An 18460-nucleotide genomic window follows, 5' to 3' on the forward strand; every position below is an offset into this window, starting at 1 on the left:
CAGGCTTTGGTTTAAAATGTCACAGCTTCACCTCTCATCCTGTCCTTATCCTGAGAAGAAGCTTAAAGGACAGTTAATCTCCTGATGAAGACAGAAGACAGACAGAACAACACCGAGGACTTGAAGAATTAACAGCAGGCAAAAAGACAGTGCACCTGACCTACAACACTGAAGGGTCCAGCAGCATGTATGTTGATGGAAACATGCGCTCTGAATTACAAGCTGGAAAGTGTACCAGTGACATGACTGTGTGAAACCACTGGATGGGACTGTCTGAGTTCATATTTGCCATGCTGGGAGTTAAGCGCCAAGAAAAGACTGAAAAGAGGAAGAGAGAATGAAGAGAGAAGAAGAAACAGCTGATTTGGGCCTGTGTTTGATTTGGGAGGCCACACAGGAAGTTGAGAGAAGAGGGGACGAGGACCGGTGAGAGGTGAAGGTTGGACGTGTTAAAGTGACAGCATAGGAAAGTTGGGTTGAACATTGAGGCTGAATTTGTGGGTTTAGAAACATCCAGAGCATCACAACAGAAAGGTAAATAAAAAAAGTAAGAGAGATAAAGAAATAAATAAACTAATAATACATAAATGAATAGAAAAATAGAAAACACACATGTAGAAATTGTCACATGTGAAATTATTTTTGGAGAGAATCAGAAGTGAGACAGTTTGAATCCACAGTTCAGCGCAAAGATGCAGGAATTAAATCTGATTATAAAAACACATCGAGGCAACGAAGACCAGCTTACACTCAATATTAATATGAACACACAACATACACGCAATGAAGACATGCTTACACTCATGAATGTGAATACATGACATAAATGCTGAATGGTGTAGATTTAACACACTTAAAGGCTGAAGCTGAGGAATAACTCAGGAAGTTGCAGGACAATAGAGTGACTGTTGTGACAAGGAAAAAGTGACTGGGAGGACCAACCAGGGATTAGAAGCTTAAAGCAGGTTTAAAATAGTGAATTAGAAGTGGTTTCCAGCTGATTGAGCAAAAGAAGTGACGACTGTAGAAATAAAAATAAAAGAATAATAATTGAATTATGCAGCAATGTTTTGAATATGCATTTCTGTTGTCAGGGCAACTTCTCGAGATGTGACTCAATATGCAAATTAGTTGAATGAGTGGGGACAGAAAAAAAAGAAAAACTCAAGTTTCCTGTCTGAGACATGAGTGAAGTTTGCATTGAGAGAAATATATCTGTGACTGTGTGAGAAGAACTGTTTGGTAAAATATATGATAGCAGCCGCAGGACAATTAAATAAAGTCTGTGACTAAGTGCAGTCGTGCAGATCTGGAGAAGAAGTTTATAATTTAGTGATGACACATTGTTATAAAGTGTTTAGAAAGGGCTTAATGGGAATATTACTGTTGGGCAAACTGTGCGGCTTTAACAAGATTTTCTGTGTATTTAGCAGGTGAAACTCTGTCAGCTGACTTCAGACTGTCAGGAAGCTGAAGAACCTGAGGCCAACCACTGAAACATGATGTGGGCAAAATGAACAGAGGGAGGGATTTTAAAGGTGAACATTTAGGACTTACTGCAAAAGTTACTATGTCAAAGTTACTGTGACTCAAACAGAGGAAATTTTGATTTTTTTATTTCCACACCCAGCATGTTTTGGGTGTTATATGCTATTAAATACTTTTAAATAAATTAAAAAGTATTTAATAGCATATAACACCCAAAATATGCTTCGGTTCACATTTAACTCCAGAAAATCATCAATCAAAACATGGATATTACCTGACCACAGATTCGTGGTGACGTCACTGCTCTTTTAACTGTTCGGTGTCTTTGTTTGTTTGCTGGTTGTAGAAATGGTTTATATGAGCTTTGAGCTGAGAGTCAGAGGTTTCTGTGGACACTGCTCATGTCGGCACTTATATTTCTGACCTTTTCTTATAACCGATTAAACATGATCTCCTCCCTTTTGCCCCCATTTTTGGTGGTGTAGGTACAAATGATCAGGCATGACATTCTCATAATAAATAAGATACTGCAAATAATTATTTCTGCATTTGTGCGATTGAAGTGAATTGAAAATGTGTATGAAATGACACTGTTTTAAAGATTTGGCCTAAATAATTTTGGAGTGAATGAGTCTAAACATGATGACCTAACTAGTGATACCCTGTCACACACACACACACACACACACACACACACACACACACACACACACACACACACACACACACACACACACACACACACACAGCATGTTATGCCAGTTTCAGCTGAAACTATGTTTCAAACCATATTCCGGGTTTTTAGTTCACCATTTATGAGGCTTCAAGAAGAAAATAAAAGACAGATCTGAATGTTTGAAAATGTTTTGGAAAGATTCTGTAAAGATGAGATGAAAAATACTCAAAGGATAAATTTAATTGGTTTATTATTTAGATAAGTTGAAAAAAGTTAAACAAGCAAGTAAATGAAGAAACAAGGTAAAATGAAGTAATAATGAAAAAAGTTAAACAAGTAAATGAAGAAACAAGGCAGAGGAGAGAAAAGCCCAACAATCCCCTCTGAGCAAGCAGTTGGCGACAGTGGGGAGGAAAAACTGCCTTTAAACGGGCAGGAACCTCCGGCAGAACCAGGCTCAGGAGGGGACAGTCAACGGCCGGGACTGGTTGGGGGGGGTGAACAGAGGTGGAGCAAGACGAGGCTACATCAGGTGAGGAAGCAGTAGCGTCTCTCCTCCGGAACAAGTGGAACCATTTTTTCTTTTTTTTCATGCACTTTTCCACGAGCGCTTTTTTCTCCAGGATGAGATTTCTCAGCTCATCGATGGTTTCTGCGTTTTGTTCTTCAAGTTTCTCACATCTTTGTTCCACCTCTTCCAATGTTGCTTGTTGTTCTTCAAGCTTGTCTTTGAGTTGTTTGGATGTTGCCTCCTGTATCAGCTTGTCCTTGTGCATGTCTGCATTTCTCTGTTGGACCTCTTTGTGCTTGTCTTCTAACTGCTCGTTTCTTTTCTGGATTTCTTGGAGCGTGAGCTGCAGGTCTTCATGTATTTTGTCTTCTTGTTGTTTTTGCGCCTGCATTTGAGTGTTTTCACGCTTCAAGTTATTGAATTCCACCAAAATCCCCTTAACGAGCTCGGAGTTGTTTCTCGCTATCTGATCGATCCTTCTCTGCATCTGTGAGCAGCGTTTCTCCAGTTTGTCCTTTTCTTCTTCCACTTTAGTTGCTTTGTCCTCCAGCTGATTACAAAACTCTTGCAGTTTTAGATTTTTAGACTCAAAGTCCTGGACGATACGTTTTCCTTCTTTCAGTCTTTCTTGCTGTTGCTCTTTCTGTTGAAGAAGGTCTTTATTTTGGCGCAGTGTTTCATCCAGGCTTTCTTTCAGCATGCGGTATTTTTCCTGCATGCTCTTCAGTTCGTGCTGCATGTCTCGTTGCTTTTTGTCCTGCTCTTCCTTCTGTTGGAGGAATTCTTTCTTTTCTTCCACAGCTTCATGGAGCTGTCTTTGGAGGAGCCGATTTTTTCGGTCCATGTATTGGAGATCCCGTTGTATCTTATCAGTCATCGTTTTCTTGTCTTGGAGCTGGTTGGTCATTTCTTTTAGTTCTGCACTCTTTTGCCTGTTTTCTTTAATGAGGTGCACAATCTGCTCTCGGCTCTGAGCAAACTTGATTCCCCAGCCCTCATTAATAATTTTTATGTCCGGCTGGCGCTGTTGTCTTTCTTCCAGCTCTTTATTTTGGGCTTCCATTCGTCTACATTTGTCCTCCAGTTGAAGTTTCTCTTCTTCAATTTGTTGCATTTTTTCTGGAGAAGGTAGTTTTCCTTCCTACTCTCCTCTAATGCCCTTTGGAAGGATGAGACGCCATTTGGGGAAATTGGCCGGCCACGCCAGGAAGGAGAGGCGGCGTAATCTTTTTGAATTGGTTGTTTTTTTTCTTGGAAACATGTTGGAGTTTCTATACGATGACTTTGAAGAGCTTGTGGTGAACGTTTTGTAGGCTGCAAACACAGATGCTGCTGAAACGAACTAAAACTTGCTGTTTCTCACCCCTACTTAAGGAAAAACATCAAAGGACTTAAGATTCTTAAGATCTATGACATCATCACTCCCTAAGCCAATGAGATTGTCACAAGACATTTTGGAATGGGGTATTTTTTTTTTAAACTGTTTTCAAACTTAACTTAAAATTTCAGTGTTTCCTGGTTGTGGACTATTGGTTAGTCCAGCCGATTAAGAAATTAATTGTCACAAACATCACTAATATTATATAACAGACGACAGAAAACACGAGTTTTTTTTCTACTCAATAGAGGTATAATAAAAGTTTTTTTAATTATCCTACTTTTTATAAAAGAGAACATTTATTAAAGATTATGTATTTAATTAAAAAACTCTGTTCATCTAAAGCAGGGGTCAGCAACCTTTAAGACCCAAAGAGCCAAAGAGCCATAATTGGCCTATCTGGGGTTGAAAGGCTCGATAAATGCACGGCGTTTCGCCGGGTACACCGGCTTCCGCGAGTGTGACGCTTATTTTGAGCGATGAAAAAATAAGAAAATATAATTTTATTTGTATATTGCAAAATCACAATAATCTTCCAATTTAGAACTACAAGTTAAAAAAAGAACTAACATAAATAAAATACACTTCAGCTAATTTATTTTCACAAACCACGCGGAGCCGCACTATAAGGACTAAAGAGCCGCAGGTTGCCGACCCCTGATCTAAAGGGTTTAACAAAAAGGGGGAGCTTCCTGCTGGAAATTGAAATGTCCCCATGTCCCCACTGGGCGATCGTGGCTCAAGAGTTAGGAGTTCGCCTTGTAATCGAGCCCCGGCTTGGACAGTCTCGGTCGTTGTGTCCTTGGGCAAGACACTTCACCCGGCAAGACACTTCACCCGTTGCCTACTGGTGGTGGTCAGAGGGCCTGGTGGCGCCCCAGGGTGGCTGTAGCTACATCACCAGTGTGTGAATGTGTGCGTGAATGGGTGGATGACTGAACGTGGGTGCTTAACTAGTTAAAAAAACAAACAAACATCTGTCTCTTATTTTTTATGTCACACAGGAAAGAAGCTTCAATGTCTGATGAGAAGACATTAATTTGTTGGTGTTTGTGGTGTTTGGTGCAGTTTTCTTGTTCTCTGGCTTGTTGTTTATTTACAGTGGAGATGAAGATCTCTAACAAGTTGATTTGTTCACATTTGCACATCTTAATTTTTAAGAGGAATGTGTTTTTTTGAGTTTGTACACTATATGCATGTAAGGCAACCGTTTCCTTTTTCTGTATTTTTGTGTGCTGCTCTTTTAACAAAAGGGGAACAAAAGACATTTAAATCGACCTCAGATGATTTGTTAAAATTTTTACAAGGTCTTACTGAGGTGATGCAAAGTGAAACATGCTTCTTTTTTGGTAATGTGCTGGAAAAGCTTGAAAATTGACCTTGAATGTGCTTAAAAAGTGCTTGAATTTGACCCTAAAAATGTGTATGAACCCTGCATATATTGCAGTATTTACAGTTTATAGTAGGAATTTCATGGCAACAGCTAATCTTTATTTTGTTTACTGGGAAATGAAATGCTGCCAATTCACAAAGCTGTGCTTCAGCTGCACTTCCTGTTGTAGACTTGTGATGCACACAGGCTCTGTTCCAGCACTCAGCATGTTCTTCCTTATTTGCTCCACCAGGGGGAGCTCCTAAACTATGACATCCTGATAGGAGTGAACCAGGGAGAGGGGCTGAAGTTTGTGGACGACAGTGAGGACAACGACGGCATCTCAGCTGCGGCGTTCGACTACACCATCTCCAACTTTGTTGACAACCTCTACGGCTACCCAGAGGGTGAGGACGCCACCTCTGTACACTGCCACTTTTTCAGTTATTCCATTTTACAGCCTCCTCTCACTTAACTGCATTTTGCAGCATCATCAGGTTTTGTCTCATTAGGAGCCGCGTTTGTTGATTTGTTCGTTTTTTTCTGTTTGCTGTATTCATTAAAATAAACGGATAATCGTCAAAATGACAAATGTGGACAATTATCAAAGCTTACATTACAATTCTGACAGCTTGAGTTCACATGAATTTTCAAAAGAATATAAAAAGCTGTGAAAGTGCTTTAAGCGTTTAAAACATGCGAGTAAAGAATGGAATCAGTAACATGTGAGCCCAGTGAAGTGCATCAAACAAGACAAGCGTGCTAAAGAGAGCCACTCATCCACATCACGGCGTGTCTACGCCTTAACCTTTGAGGCTCTGTGGGCAGTAATGCTATCATCCCCCAGGTAGTGGGCTCCCAATCTCAGTGTCGGTGTTTCTGACAGATCGGCCTGCGAACCCCTCACAGCCGGACCACAGTCACAGTACAGACATGTTTGGATAATGCAGTCATGCTTCCTCTCTGCTGCCTGTCACTCCTTCTGTTATCAGAAAGAGTTTTTTTTCCTCTCTAGATTTCTCACTCACTTCCTGTTTACGGACCACCAGTGGGTGGCACCAGCTGTGGCCACTGCCAAACTCCATGCTGAGTTTCAGTCCCCAGTTTACTTTTACACGTTCTACCACCACTGCCACACCGAGACGCGGCCCGAGTGGGCCGACGCCGCGCACGGAGACGAGATACCTTACGTGTTCGGCGTACCGATGATCGGTGCCACGGACCTGCTCCCGTGCAACTTCTCCAAGAACGATGTGATGCTGAGCGCTGTGGTCATGACTTACTGGACTAACTTCGCAAAGACTGGGTAGGCCTCATGTCACAGTAGTGTAAACTGTACACGTTACTGTATGTTCACTGATAGCCTTCTAGTCATCTTGAATACTTGAATCTAGGTTGCTAGTTTAATTCCCGTGTGGCTTTGAAGAATTGAACATACTGGTTCACCAAAAGCATCCAGATCCCAGAGCAGCCGGTTGGTCTTAGATAGTTTAAAGGTTGCACAGAGAATGGGCCTCCTGTCTGTATTCAGTGTATTGATGCCACATGTTACTTATAATGGAGACTGAATATAACTTTGAACTGAAACGTTTAACCTTTATGCTCCACCAGGGACCCCAACCTGCCCGTCCCTCAGGACACCAAGTTCATTCATACCAAGCCCAACCGCTTCGAGGAGGTCATCTGGACCAAGTTCAACTGGAAGGACAAGCAGTACCTTCACATCGGTTTGAAACCTCGTGTCAGAGACAACTACAGAGCTAACAAAGTGGCCTTTTGGCTGGAATTAGTCCCTCATCTTCACAGCCTGCACGACGTGCTCTTTCCCACCACTACACGCTCCCCCGCAGGCTGTGACCCCGGCACCATGAGGCCCAGAAACAACGTTCCTCGAACCACTCGTCATCCTTACCCTACCTTCCCATCAGATCCTGAGCCCGCGGGCTCAGAGCGCCCGCCCCAGGACCTCTTTCCCGGAGACACCCGCGACTACTCCAACGAACTGAGCGTGACAGTTGCAGTTGGAGCGTCGCTCTTCTTCCTCAACATCCTGGCCTTCGCCGCCCTTTACTACAAGCGTGACAAGCAGCACGAGATGCGCCGGCACCGGCTGTCCCCTCAGCGGGGCGGCCCCGCCAACGACCTGGCTCACAGCCAGGAGGAGGAGATCATGTCCCTGCAGATGAAGGACTGGGAGCACGACGCTCACCACGACATGGAGCCCCTGCGACCCCACGACATCCTGCGGCCCGCCTGCCCTCCCGACTACACCCTGGCGCTGCGCCGCGCCCCCGACAACGTGCCGCTGATGAAGCCAAACACCATCACCGTGATCCCCAGCACCATCACCAGCATGCAGCCTCTTCACGCCTTCAACACATTCCCCTCCACCGGCCACAACAACACCCTGCCCCACCCCCACTCCACCACCAGGGTATAGTAGGGACAGGCCCGACACAGCGCCACCTAGGGACCAGGAACACTGGCTCTGCTTCCGCTCTGGAAGGGAGGCCTCTAGACGTGGGCCTTCGTTCTGTCCTCTTATTCTCTTCTTTCTCCAAAAGCAACTACACCTGCTGCGTCATGTGCTGTGAAACTTGGCAGCTCCCTCCACTGGTGGCATGTGGAGGTGCAACTGAAGTGTCCAGCAGCAGATGAGCAGTTTGGGGTGGGTGACTCAGATCTTTCAAAGATACTGTTTTCAAAGACGGTCTGCTGTTTCCAGGCTCAAGACCTCCAACATTTGTCAAAGGGACGAATGCTCTCTCGCTCCTCGCTGTTTTCTCTTTTTTACGTTGGCGTCATCTCTTTTTCCATCTCCTGTGTGTTATGTGCACATTATGCTTCTCTTTTCTACATCCGTGTTTTATTACTGCTCTCTTCCTCTCATTTGACACGCCTCCCTCCTGCTCTTCTCTAAAAATTCCCGATCTGCTGAGCAGTCTGGAGGGGGGAGGCGTACACTAAACATATAACTATGAAAACACTGATATCTTTCATTCTACCAGCATTTTTAGGTGCCAAGTAAGTACTGCTGTGTTTCATTTCTCATCGAGGGAGAAGAAAAACGAAAGAAAAATAGAGTTTCGCTATTTACCGTCAACTAACAGAGTTCTGTCATGTTCTCATGACAAAGTGCCAAACTGGCCTCAGTCGTGATTTTCTTTCTTCCATCTTCTCTCTTTTTGTTGTTTTGTTTGAAGCATTTGTTAAATTGTTGTTTTTTATTGTGTGGAAAGAATTTTTCTGAAAATATAGATATAGAGAAATGATATTATATATAGTTCTATATAAAATGTGTACAAAGGAGAAAGTATATAAAAGGGTTTTCTCAGTGGGGGATCTATGCATGAATTATTTTTAAAGACGCGGGGAAAAGGACACTGTACCTGTCGATGCACGTTTCCCAAAATCTAAACGAGTCATATCGCTCCATGTTTGCTACTTTTGGTTTTAGGTTTTCTCCCGCAGAGTAAGAGCATCGCAGGAGCATCGCAGGAGCATCGCAGGAGCATCGCAGGAGCTCCTGAAGTCAAACGACGCCTCCCAGCACTCATTTATTAAAACGGAGTCGATGCCAAAAGTCTTAAACGTTAGAATCAAAGCAACAGCTGTGAACTCAGTCATGGTGTCATGTGCAGCCTCCGTCTTACTGTCACTACTTTTTCATTTTAGGGTACGTGAGGTAAAGCGTCCGTCGATGTAGCTTGATTGTACAAAACTATTTTTCTACGTTATTAACAAAACAGAGCAGAGACTGATGCTGCTCCTGTCTGACCCCCTTATGTCTGCCACATGTGTATTCTGACTTCATATCATCACTGCTCCCTCCCTCCTCCTCTCTCCATCCTACACCGCCTTTGTTATTTAACACCGACCCCCCCAAACTGATAATCAGACAAATTCCCAAACAGCTGACTTCACTGTGTCGACACCGTTCCTGACTATTTCTGACCTCAGCTTAGCTCTGCTATTATCCTCACATTAAGGGTTCGTTCACCTGCCTGCAGATGATCTGTGAGCTCGTCGGTTGTAAATTAAACTCTAAGCACACTGAGGGTAACCGGGAGGCGTTCAGGGCCTGCAGTGCAGAGCTGCAACATGAAAAAAAGGGATGGGGGCTCAGATCTCCTGAACAGGGTGGAAACAACACGGTGGGTTTGTGCTGTTTGTGATTCCTGCTCCGTCACTCTGGTGGAGACAACTGCAGCTCAGCAGCGCTCCCTGCTGATCCTCTGATGAAGATGTCAACAGTATGTAAACTGAGCTGATGTGCTGCTGTTTGAGCCCACGTGGTAGCGTACGTCCAGTATGGGAGAACTTAGTCACCGGTGCTGTCTTTGCTTGTGCTCTAGCTTTAGCCTGTTTGATTGTTTGTTTTCTATTTTATTACTGCCTAAAAGGGGAGGTGGGGGAAACACATGCCTGACTTCTCCTGTCAGAGGTTTTGTAAGCTCACTGGAAGGGAAACGTGCACAATGTAAATCATAAAACAACTGAGTGGGGCTGTGCTGCAGGTGGATCAGTGCTGTGGACAGTAGCTGTGGAAAAGAGACTGGACAAAGACTCTCAGCCTTAAATACAGGACAGAGGATGATCCGATCATCTTTCAGCTAACAGTGTCGAGCAGAAGGACGGCCGGCTGATGCGTCCGTACGAACCCTTTTGTACTCACTCCTGTGTATAAGGAGGTGGCGAGGGGTTGTGTAGTTAACCTCAGTGATAGGTTTGTAGCATAAACCTATTCGTTGGAACGTTAAGGACAATTTAATTACATAGCAAAGCAAGACACGAGTAGGCAAAGTTCTTCATGTTTCCCGTGCACGGGAGAGAACCGGACAAACGCCGTTCCTTCGCTTGACCCCAGTTGCTCTCGTCCGCTCCCCCGTAACACTGCTCTTTTATTGAGGTTACATGAATATACATATGACGTTCATTAACATATGACGTCTACATACAAACAAAGAGTACGTTGCCTGTGTGTGTGTGTGTGTGTGTGTGTGTGTGTGTGTGTGTGTGTGTGTGTGTGGTGGGGGGGGTCAGAGTGTGACCCCATAAAGACTTCCCTAAACCTGCTGGTCTGGAAGTCCAGCAGTTCATCTAAACAAAAGGCACTTAGCCTAAATCAGATATAGATACATTTATCCTAAATGAACAGAGGGAGTGACTTTAAGTCTGATTTCAGACTATGTCAGTATTAGTTAAGCCAAGAGTCGGGCAAAAGCTTTATGGCCCGGAAAGTTCTAATTCCCACAACATATTGTTGGATTAGTAAGCAAAACTTTTCTGTGATGAAGATTTTTGGGGTTGTTGTTTTAGTGATGGGTTCATTCTGTCAGTTAGCTTTGGCTTGTTTTCTTATTTCAATAGAGGGAGTTTTACTAAACATGGACATGTCGAGGAGCGGCTCATTATTTCTGTAACAGTGCACTTAGAGAAAACTGTCAGGTGTCGCTCCCTTTGGTGATGATGTTTTGTGCTCTGATGAGCTAATAATCAGCTCTCTTTTCCTCCTTCTTTGTTCTAAGCAGGCCTGCAAGATTGAATTAACAGCGCTGTAAAACATTGTTGTGAGAGCAAATATAAGGTGAGCTTTTCCAGATTACAATGGGCTGAGGAAAAGGTCACCTGTGGGAACCTGCGAGTTCCTGTCTAAAAGGATTGCAGCGAGTCAATCCAGTCCAAGATCATAAAGAACTCTTTTTCTAAAAACAAAAGAAAGAACAAATAAATGAGCTCATATTGATGAGGGTGGAGACTCTGATGCTTTGCGCGTGAGGCTCCACTTGTCTGCTGTGCAGCCGTGACAAAGACTGGACCAGCGTTAGGATGAGTAGATGTTGACAAACAATTCACGACGCCGGTAAGAAAAAGGTGGATGCTTTGCTTTGCTTTTGGCAGGAGCACAAGAGAGAGAGAGGGAGACCGAAAGGTTCACATGAGAGTGGAGCTGCAGACTCCACCCTTGGGCGGCTAATTTTGGGTTGCTGATGTTTGCTTTAAGAAAATGTTGTTTTATTGACTGGGTTTAGATGATGGTGTCACATTATATTGTTGGGAAAATGCCAAATGCTGAAGGGGAGAAAATGTTTGATGTTACTGATGTTACCATTAACCAAAGCAGGCCACTGTAGAAGTCAACGACATTTTATAGAAGGAAAATAGAACCAAAGCCAAATGTAGGAGTTATATAGGGGATTGGTGGACTTGTCACATTCCAAATCCAGTTATGGAACAACAAACACTGGTCCAAGGGAAAGGGCAGGTGATACGAGGTGGTGCTGGAGGGAAACGAGCAAAGTAAAGACAGCAAACCTATTTTGGTTCGATTTGATAAAGTCAGATTAAAAGAAGTACCATGACACTCAGAGGATCAACGTGAAACTAAAACATACGCACATTTTGTATGAAGCACATGACTGATAACTGTTGTGTTTTAAGTTTAGTTTCTTATAGCACAGAGTGGATCACAGTGAGGGAAGGACAGGGGGGGAACTGAGTTTAAATGTGAAGTTGATGCTAATATACAGGTTTTGTTTCTAGGTCGTTCTGGGGATGCAGGCTCTGGGTGGAGCCAGGAGCTGAAAAGATCGAACATGATAATTAAACTGATTTTATTATTTAAACACAGGTTTGCAGGCCCGGAGCAAATATACTCGAGAGGAGAATCGCTGAGGTTTCCTGAGAAATGATCTGATGAACCTTTTTCTTTTAATTTTCTAGTTGTGGTTTTGTTTGACACATGAAGATGTGTCAAAAGGGGGAGTTTTAGGTCTAATTTGAAACAATGGATTATATGATCGATGATGCAGTTCTACACTGCAATCATCGAGTCCATCCTCACCTCCTCCATCACCGTGTGGTACGCTGGAGCCACTATCAGGGACAAACAGAGACTGCAGCATGTTGTGCGCTCTGCTGAGAAGGTGATTGGCTGCAGACTCCCATCTCTGCAGGACCTGTACACCTCCAGGACACTGGGGCGTGCAGCTCAGTCACAGCTGACCCTTCTCACCCTGGACACAGTCTGTTTGACCTGCTCCCCTCAGGCAGGAGGCTCCGGTCCATTCGCACCAGAACCTCTCGCCATAAGAACAGTTTCTTCCCCTCTGCTGTTGGACACATGAACAATAACCGTATGACTGTTCCCACCACTACCACGTGACCCTACGCTGTGTTCACTGCATCATTCCATGTTTGGCCCTGATCACCACCTGCACTCATGTATATATCTATCTACTTAGCACTTTTAATCCTTATTTTTATTTTTATTTAAGTGTTATATGACAGTATGTTTGCACTGAAGCACCGCAGCAATTTCCTAATGTTGTAAACCTGCTCAACATTTGGCAATAAAACCGTTTTTGATTCTGATTACTGTCAGCATTTTAATCGCTAGTTTAAAGGCTGCAGCTGTTGCTCTAACATAAATGTAACAGGCCTCAGTGCTGGTTCTAATAGTCTGAGCTGCTTCCAGCTTTATTTGTGAAGAGCACAGCAGCTTACAAAACACGTAGCTAGCTCGTACAGCTGCGACGTTAAACTTTCATGAGCTAAGATGACCTTAAAATAACGGGGCTACGTGTGGTGATGCTAGCGTTAGCCACGTTAGCGCGTTAACTTCACAGGTGGTCAGACTGAGTAAACAGGCACTAAGTCAGAGGTTGGGCTCTCCGTTTCGCTGCAGGATCCCTTCATTCATGCAATTTATGCAGTTTATTAAAGTGCAATTGGAAAAAGGATTTTGAAATGCAGTTTTTAAAAGCATTTCAAAAATCAGTTTATTAAATGGGAATTCAAAAATGAATTTACAAATGCAGAATTTATTCTATAATTCATTACTTAAGCACAGAATTCTTTATTTCGATGCGCGTGGCTCTTGTGGTCCTCCATACAGGAGTGAGAACGTGTTGGCATTTGGGTCCTCCTTCCCCTCATCATAGTCTGCCACGCAGGCCGTGACAGAAAAGCCCACTAAAAGAACGCCCACCAGACCAAAGCAATGGTTTTGACTTGATCAGCATTAACCCCGCCCCCTGACTTTGATGGGTGAAGCTGACAAATAAAATGTATTTATGAACAGCGATGCAGGGCCAGGAGTAGCAACGTGAATTAAATAAATACATCATTAAATAATTCATTAAATGTGTCAGTAAAATAATCAAAATAGAAAACAAACCAATAATTGATTAAATATGTAATTAACTAATTTGAATTGTATATAAACAAATATTGAAAAATTTTAAATGAAATTAATGGATAATTCATTATTAATATATATCTTTAATTGATTATGTAGATTTTTTAAATTAATTACTGAAATAGTTCATTCATTAGTGATGCATTTATTTAATGCAACCATAAAATTATTGCTAGTTTAAGTAAAATCAATTTAAGACATCAATATTAAAGGTTAACTTATGATAATGAATACATGCAACTATAACTGATGACATAAAAATGAGGATTTCTTAAGCTGAAGCCAAAGTGCTGACTCATTTGTCATGTTACTCTCAAATGTTTTCCCTAATAACAAGAACATAATTACACTTTAGCCACAAGAGGGCAGCAGCATTAATACAAGTCACATGTATATAAAGGTACAGTGATTATATTACAGTGATTTTGACAAAAACAAAACAGTTGATGGCAGTGTGTTTTTCCATGACAGAATAATTACGCACACCCCACTTTGCAGTTATTTATTTGTAAAAAATGTTTGGAATCATGTATGATTTCCGTTCCACTTTGTGTTGGTCTTTCACGTGGAATTCCAATAAAACTGATTCATGTTTGTGCTGTAATGTGACAAAATGTGGGAAAGTTCAAGGGGGCCAACACTCGGACCGGCGGCCGCCTCGGGTCTCTGCTCCTCCCGCCTCCCCTTTCCCTCATCCACCTGCTGCCTCTGTGGAAGCTCCGCCATAGCCACCACCAAACAACTGACTTATTTCTACACATCGACCAGCATCCGGCCAATCCACCACCTTCCATCGTTTATACCGTTACAAAAAAAAAAAAATCATAAAAAAACATCATTGGCCCAGAAAAACGAAAAATCACCATCAGTATGCCCGATGGCCAGTCCAGCTATGGTCGTGCCATCAGTTAACCCTTCACGTGGCAGCTGTGACACGCGTGCCCAGGGTTGCCGACCCCTGCTCTAAAGCATCTGATTTGGATTCCTGAGATCAAATATATTTTCCTTTGTGTTTGTTTTCTTCACATTTGTGGCTTTAATGTAGTGTTACATCCTGTTTGTTTGCTTCCCTCTGTATACATGTCCAGATTCACTGTTATGTTTCTATTCTTACATTGCTGTGTGATCACTGTTCCCTCTGCTGACTGATGTGACCTTTTGTATCTCACACTGATACTTGTCATATTTGTATCTGCGCCTAAAAGATAAAAAGTTTTCCATGCTAAAACACAGCTCCACCTCCTGCAGTTCTCCCTCTGAACCACTAGATGTCTCTGTTATCTAAATGAAGACGTGCAGCACAGCAACCACAGCAGCGCTCAGATCACACGTGTCCTGTTATTATGTATAAAAGCATGAAACAGGTGAGACAGGTGGGATCAATATTAATGTTGTGGAAATATATGAAAAAGCAACAGAAGAGTGAAAACATTTCCTGTTTCTAGAAAGATCTTTCAGCTCACAGCTGCTCACAGACTGTATTTACAAGTGACAAACTGCAACTCTACAGTACATCTACAGTATATATCAAATATATTCTGTATTCAAATTTATTGAGTGATGTTTGAAAGTCTTTCCAGGTGAGTTTGATCCAGGAGGGTCTGAAGCCAGAGTCAGACAGAGACTGTGCAGAGACTGTAGAAGGACAGAGCAGCAGCAGAGCAGTCCAGATACACTGATGATCCTCTGTCAGATCCAGAGGGACACACAGGGATGATGCTGGACTCTACATTGTGTCTGACAGTGGAGCTGTTCTCAGAGCAGTTCACTCTGCAGCACTGACAGTCATCTGCACTTCTTCTCATTCCTCTGTCAGTCACTGCTGGATGAAGCTCTCCTCTCCACCTCCCAGTAACATGGCCCAGTCAGAGCGTCTCTACACACAAGCTGCTGCTGCTTCAACCTCTCTGGATCATCAGGACACAGCTCCTCCTCTCTCAGCACACACACTGTCCTGTTTACCATCATCGCCTCCACCTGCAGAGAGAAGAAGGAAGAGCAGAGGAGATAAACGAGTGTTTCCAGAGACTCCTCATCAGCTGTCAGTCAGTGATGCAGCACATCCAGTATAAAGAGCAGCAGGGACTTCAGTGCTGGGACTGTACTAGGACTCATTGTTGCTTCACTTTTTCTAATCTTTGGATTTTTATTGAAGTTGATGAAAATGTTTTTCCCTCCTAGTTTGAGTTTGGACTTTCATTCATTAGAAGAACCTTGGTGTGTCCACTCTGAGCTCTGTAGGAACCCCAACAACAAGCCCAACAATCCAGATGGACGGTTCCAGCTGTTAACTGGAGGAATTCCATCCAAACATCTGCTCTCACTAAATTCTTCCTCACCTACAGACTGTGTTCTTCACTGCTTTAAACTTGGAAATGAATGCAGTCATTGGTCTGCGTGCTGCTTTGTTCAGAGAGCTGATTGGCTGTTGACAGCGTTTGATCAGAGCGTGTCAGCCGTTACCATGGTGACCATAAAGGTCAGAAACAGGAAGTGTTTGTGTCCAATCCTGAAGCCTGTCACCATTCTCCTCTCACAGCTTCACTGAGAAGCTGCAGCTTTACAGGAAACACTGGATCTTTGTTTCATACTGACTGTGTTTAGTACAATACTGCTGACAGCACCACCCACTCACTCCATCACTCTACTTACACCAGAGTCTCCAGTCTGTAGTCTGGACTCTGCTGAAGATCAGACAGCTGCTTCACATCTGGATACTTCAGGTTGTTTCTCCACAGGTGCAGCTCTCTCAGATGGGAGGGGTTGGACTTCAGTGCTGCTGCCAGATAATCACAGCTGATCTTTGACAAACCACAGTCCCACAATCTGTATAAAGAATGAAAGATGTAAGTTTATTAGACAAAGTGCTTGAAATCATTCAGTGTTTCATCATCTGTTCAGAGCTGAAGAAGGTTCAGAATGTAGAAGTTTAGAAAATGGAAACTCCAAACAGCTGAAGCCAACAGGAAGCAGCTTCAAACAGGAAACTGTGCAGAGTTTCAGACTATATGTCCTGATGCAGCCAGTTGGATTTTGGAGATTTGAAACTCTGTTCTGTGACTAAGTCCTTGAATCATTTCTTCCAGTTGGTCCAACAAGACAGACTAAGTGTTGGACATGTGTTGTGGCTCCATTAGGGGAGCTTCTAAATGTGATGTGATGGCCCCTCTGGGTCTGTCAGGTCACAGGACTGAAGAGAGCTCAAACTGGGCACACAGTTGTTCCAGTCTGGACCAAAGACTCTATACTGGGACTGAGGGACTGCTTTGACTGCACCCACTGGGACTTTTTAAAGGCTCATGTTCTCACTTAGATCATCGATTTCTACTTACATTTCTTTCTGGGAAAAATGGGGATTACTTTGGAAACAGGAAGCATTTTCCCCAATAAGCAGCCCTGGATTAGTAAATCACTCCAACATGTTCTCAGGCAGAAGAAGCTGTCTTGTTATGAGGGAGAGAAGAAAAAGATTGAGGCACAGAAACTTGTTGAAAGAGAGATAAAGCAGCTAAAATCAGGTGTAAAAGTAAAGCAGAGGATGAGCTGAATAAAGGACACTCAAGGCTGGCTTGGAAAGGAATGAAGTCCATGGTGGGGATGCAGGACAAGGAGCAAAGATGAATGTGATGCTGAATCAGCAGAAGACTTGGACTCATTGGATTCCAGCTTTGATATCATTGATTTCAATGAAGAGCTTTGTGATTGTAGCAAAGGGCTGGTAGCTCTGAGAGTCCCACTGATGAGGTGTTTGTGTGGAAATCTCTTAGTGGGACCAAAGAGAGAAAAAGCCCTGGTCCTGATGCTGTGGGAGGGAAATGATTGAAGTGTGCTGTGAGGAACTGACTGGGAGATTTTCACACATTTTCCAGTTCTCCTTGGAACAACAGGAAGTTCCCAGCATATGGAAACAAAGGTTAAGTGTCCTATGGCACTCAGTGATGATGGTGCTGTGGCCCCACCACCTCCACCTCTTTGTAAAGGAACTAACTGTCATCTGAAGCTTCAAATGGAACTAAGACTTCCTCCACTAGGTGGCAGTGTCTGATGAGAAAGTGTTAGTGGAGCTGGCCTGGAGTCAGAAACAGGAAGATGCAGGATTTGGGCTGAAATGGGGAAAAGTGGTTCGCACTAGTGCCTTAAAGCAAGAAGGTTGTAGGTTGAAGCTTGTTGGCCTTTCTGTGGAGGTTGGATGTTCTCCCACAGTCCAATGAAATGCTGCTTAGGTTCATTGGTGCTTCTAAATTGGCTGTAGGTGTGGATGTGAGAGAGTGCTTCTCTGTCTCTCTGTTGGCCCTGTGATGGACTGCTCACCTGTGCAGGTGGACCACGCCTCTTGCCCTATGACAGCTAGGGCACAGGCTGCAGCCCTGTGAGCCTAAGCTGAATAAACAGTTAGCAAAAATGATCCATAGATGGCCTGAAATCCCCCAGTTAGCAGTTTGGTAGATAGCTATGACATGCTAATCCCATCCAGCAGCTGTATTCTACCTGTAAGCTGATCCCTGCTGAGCCAAAGCACTTTTTCATATACAAATTACAACCTTTAATAGAAACCTATTGGTCAGCATCTTATTAGCCTGCTGTTAGCTTCATTCCACAGAAAACTGAGAGAAACTAACAGAGTTGATAAAGAATAAAGAGAAATGTGCTGATTTAAAGCCTTTGAAGTGCTTCAGATGATCTCTGTCCACTTCTGTCCACTCATTCATTCATGTAAGCTTTCTAATGCAGCTTTGATCTTCACAGTCTGCTTCATGAAACTCATTCTAACCCTGAATGTCAGAGTGTTCCTCCTTCTCTTTCCCATCATTCATGCTGGCAGTGGAGGAGATTTG

General features: G+C 43.3%; 2 protein-coding genes across 2 annotated transcripts in view; one reads left to right on the forward strand and one right to left on the reverse strand.

The window, feature by feature from the left end:
* Positions 1-18460, reverse strand: part of LOC308393841 (NACHT, LRR and PYD domains-containing protein 12-like) — a 317425-nt gene that overhangs the window by 179423 nt on the left and 119542 nt on the right. The window lies entirely within an intron of this gene.
* On the forward strand, positions 3935-8958 carry LOC308399870 (neuroligin-2-like; the record flags this gene model as incomplete). Its single annotated transcript, XM_080887279.1, has 4 exons — positions 3935-3973; positions 5679-5849; positions 6418-6731; positions 7037-8958. The coding sequence occupies 4 exons, from the start codon at positions 3935-3937 to the stop codon at positions 7863-7865; spliced, it is 1353 nt and encodes a 450-aa protein (XP_080743405.1). The 3' UTR covers positions 7866-8958.

This window comes from Rhamphochromis sp. 'chilingali' (assembly GCF_963969265.1).
Source record: "Rhamphochromis sp. 'chilingali' genome assembly, chromosome: 1".
Classification (NCBI taxonomy): Eukaryota; Metazoa; Chordata; class Actinopteri; order Cichliformes; family Cichlidae; genus Rhamphochromis; species Rhamphochromis sp. 'chilingali'.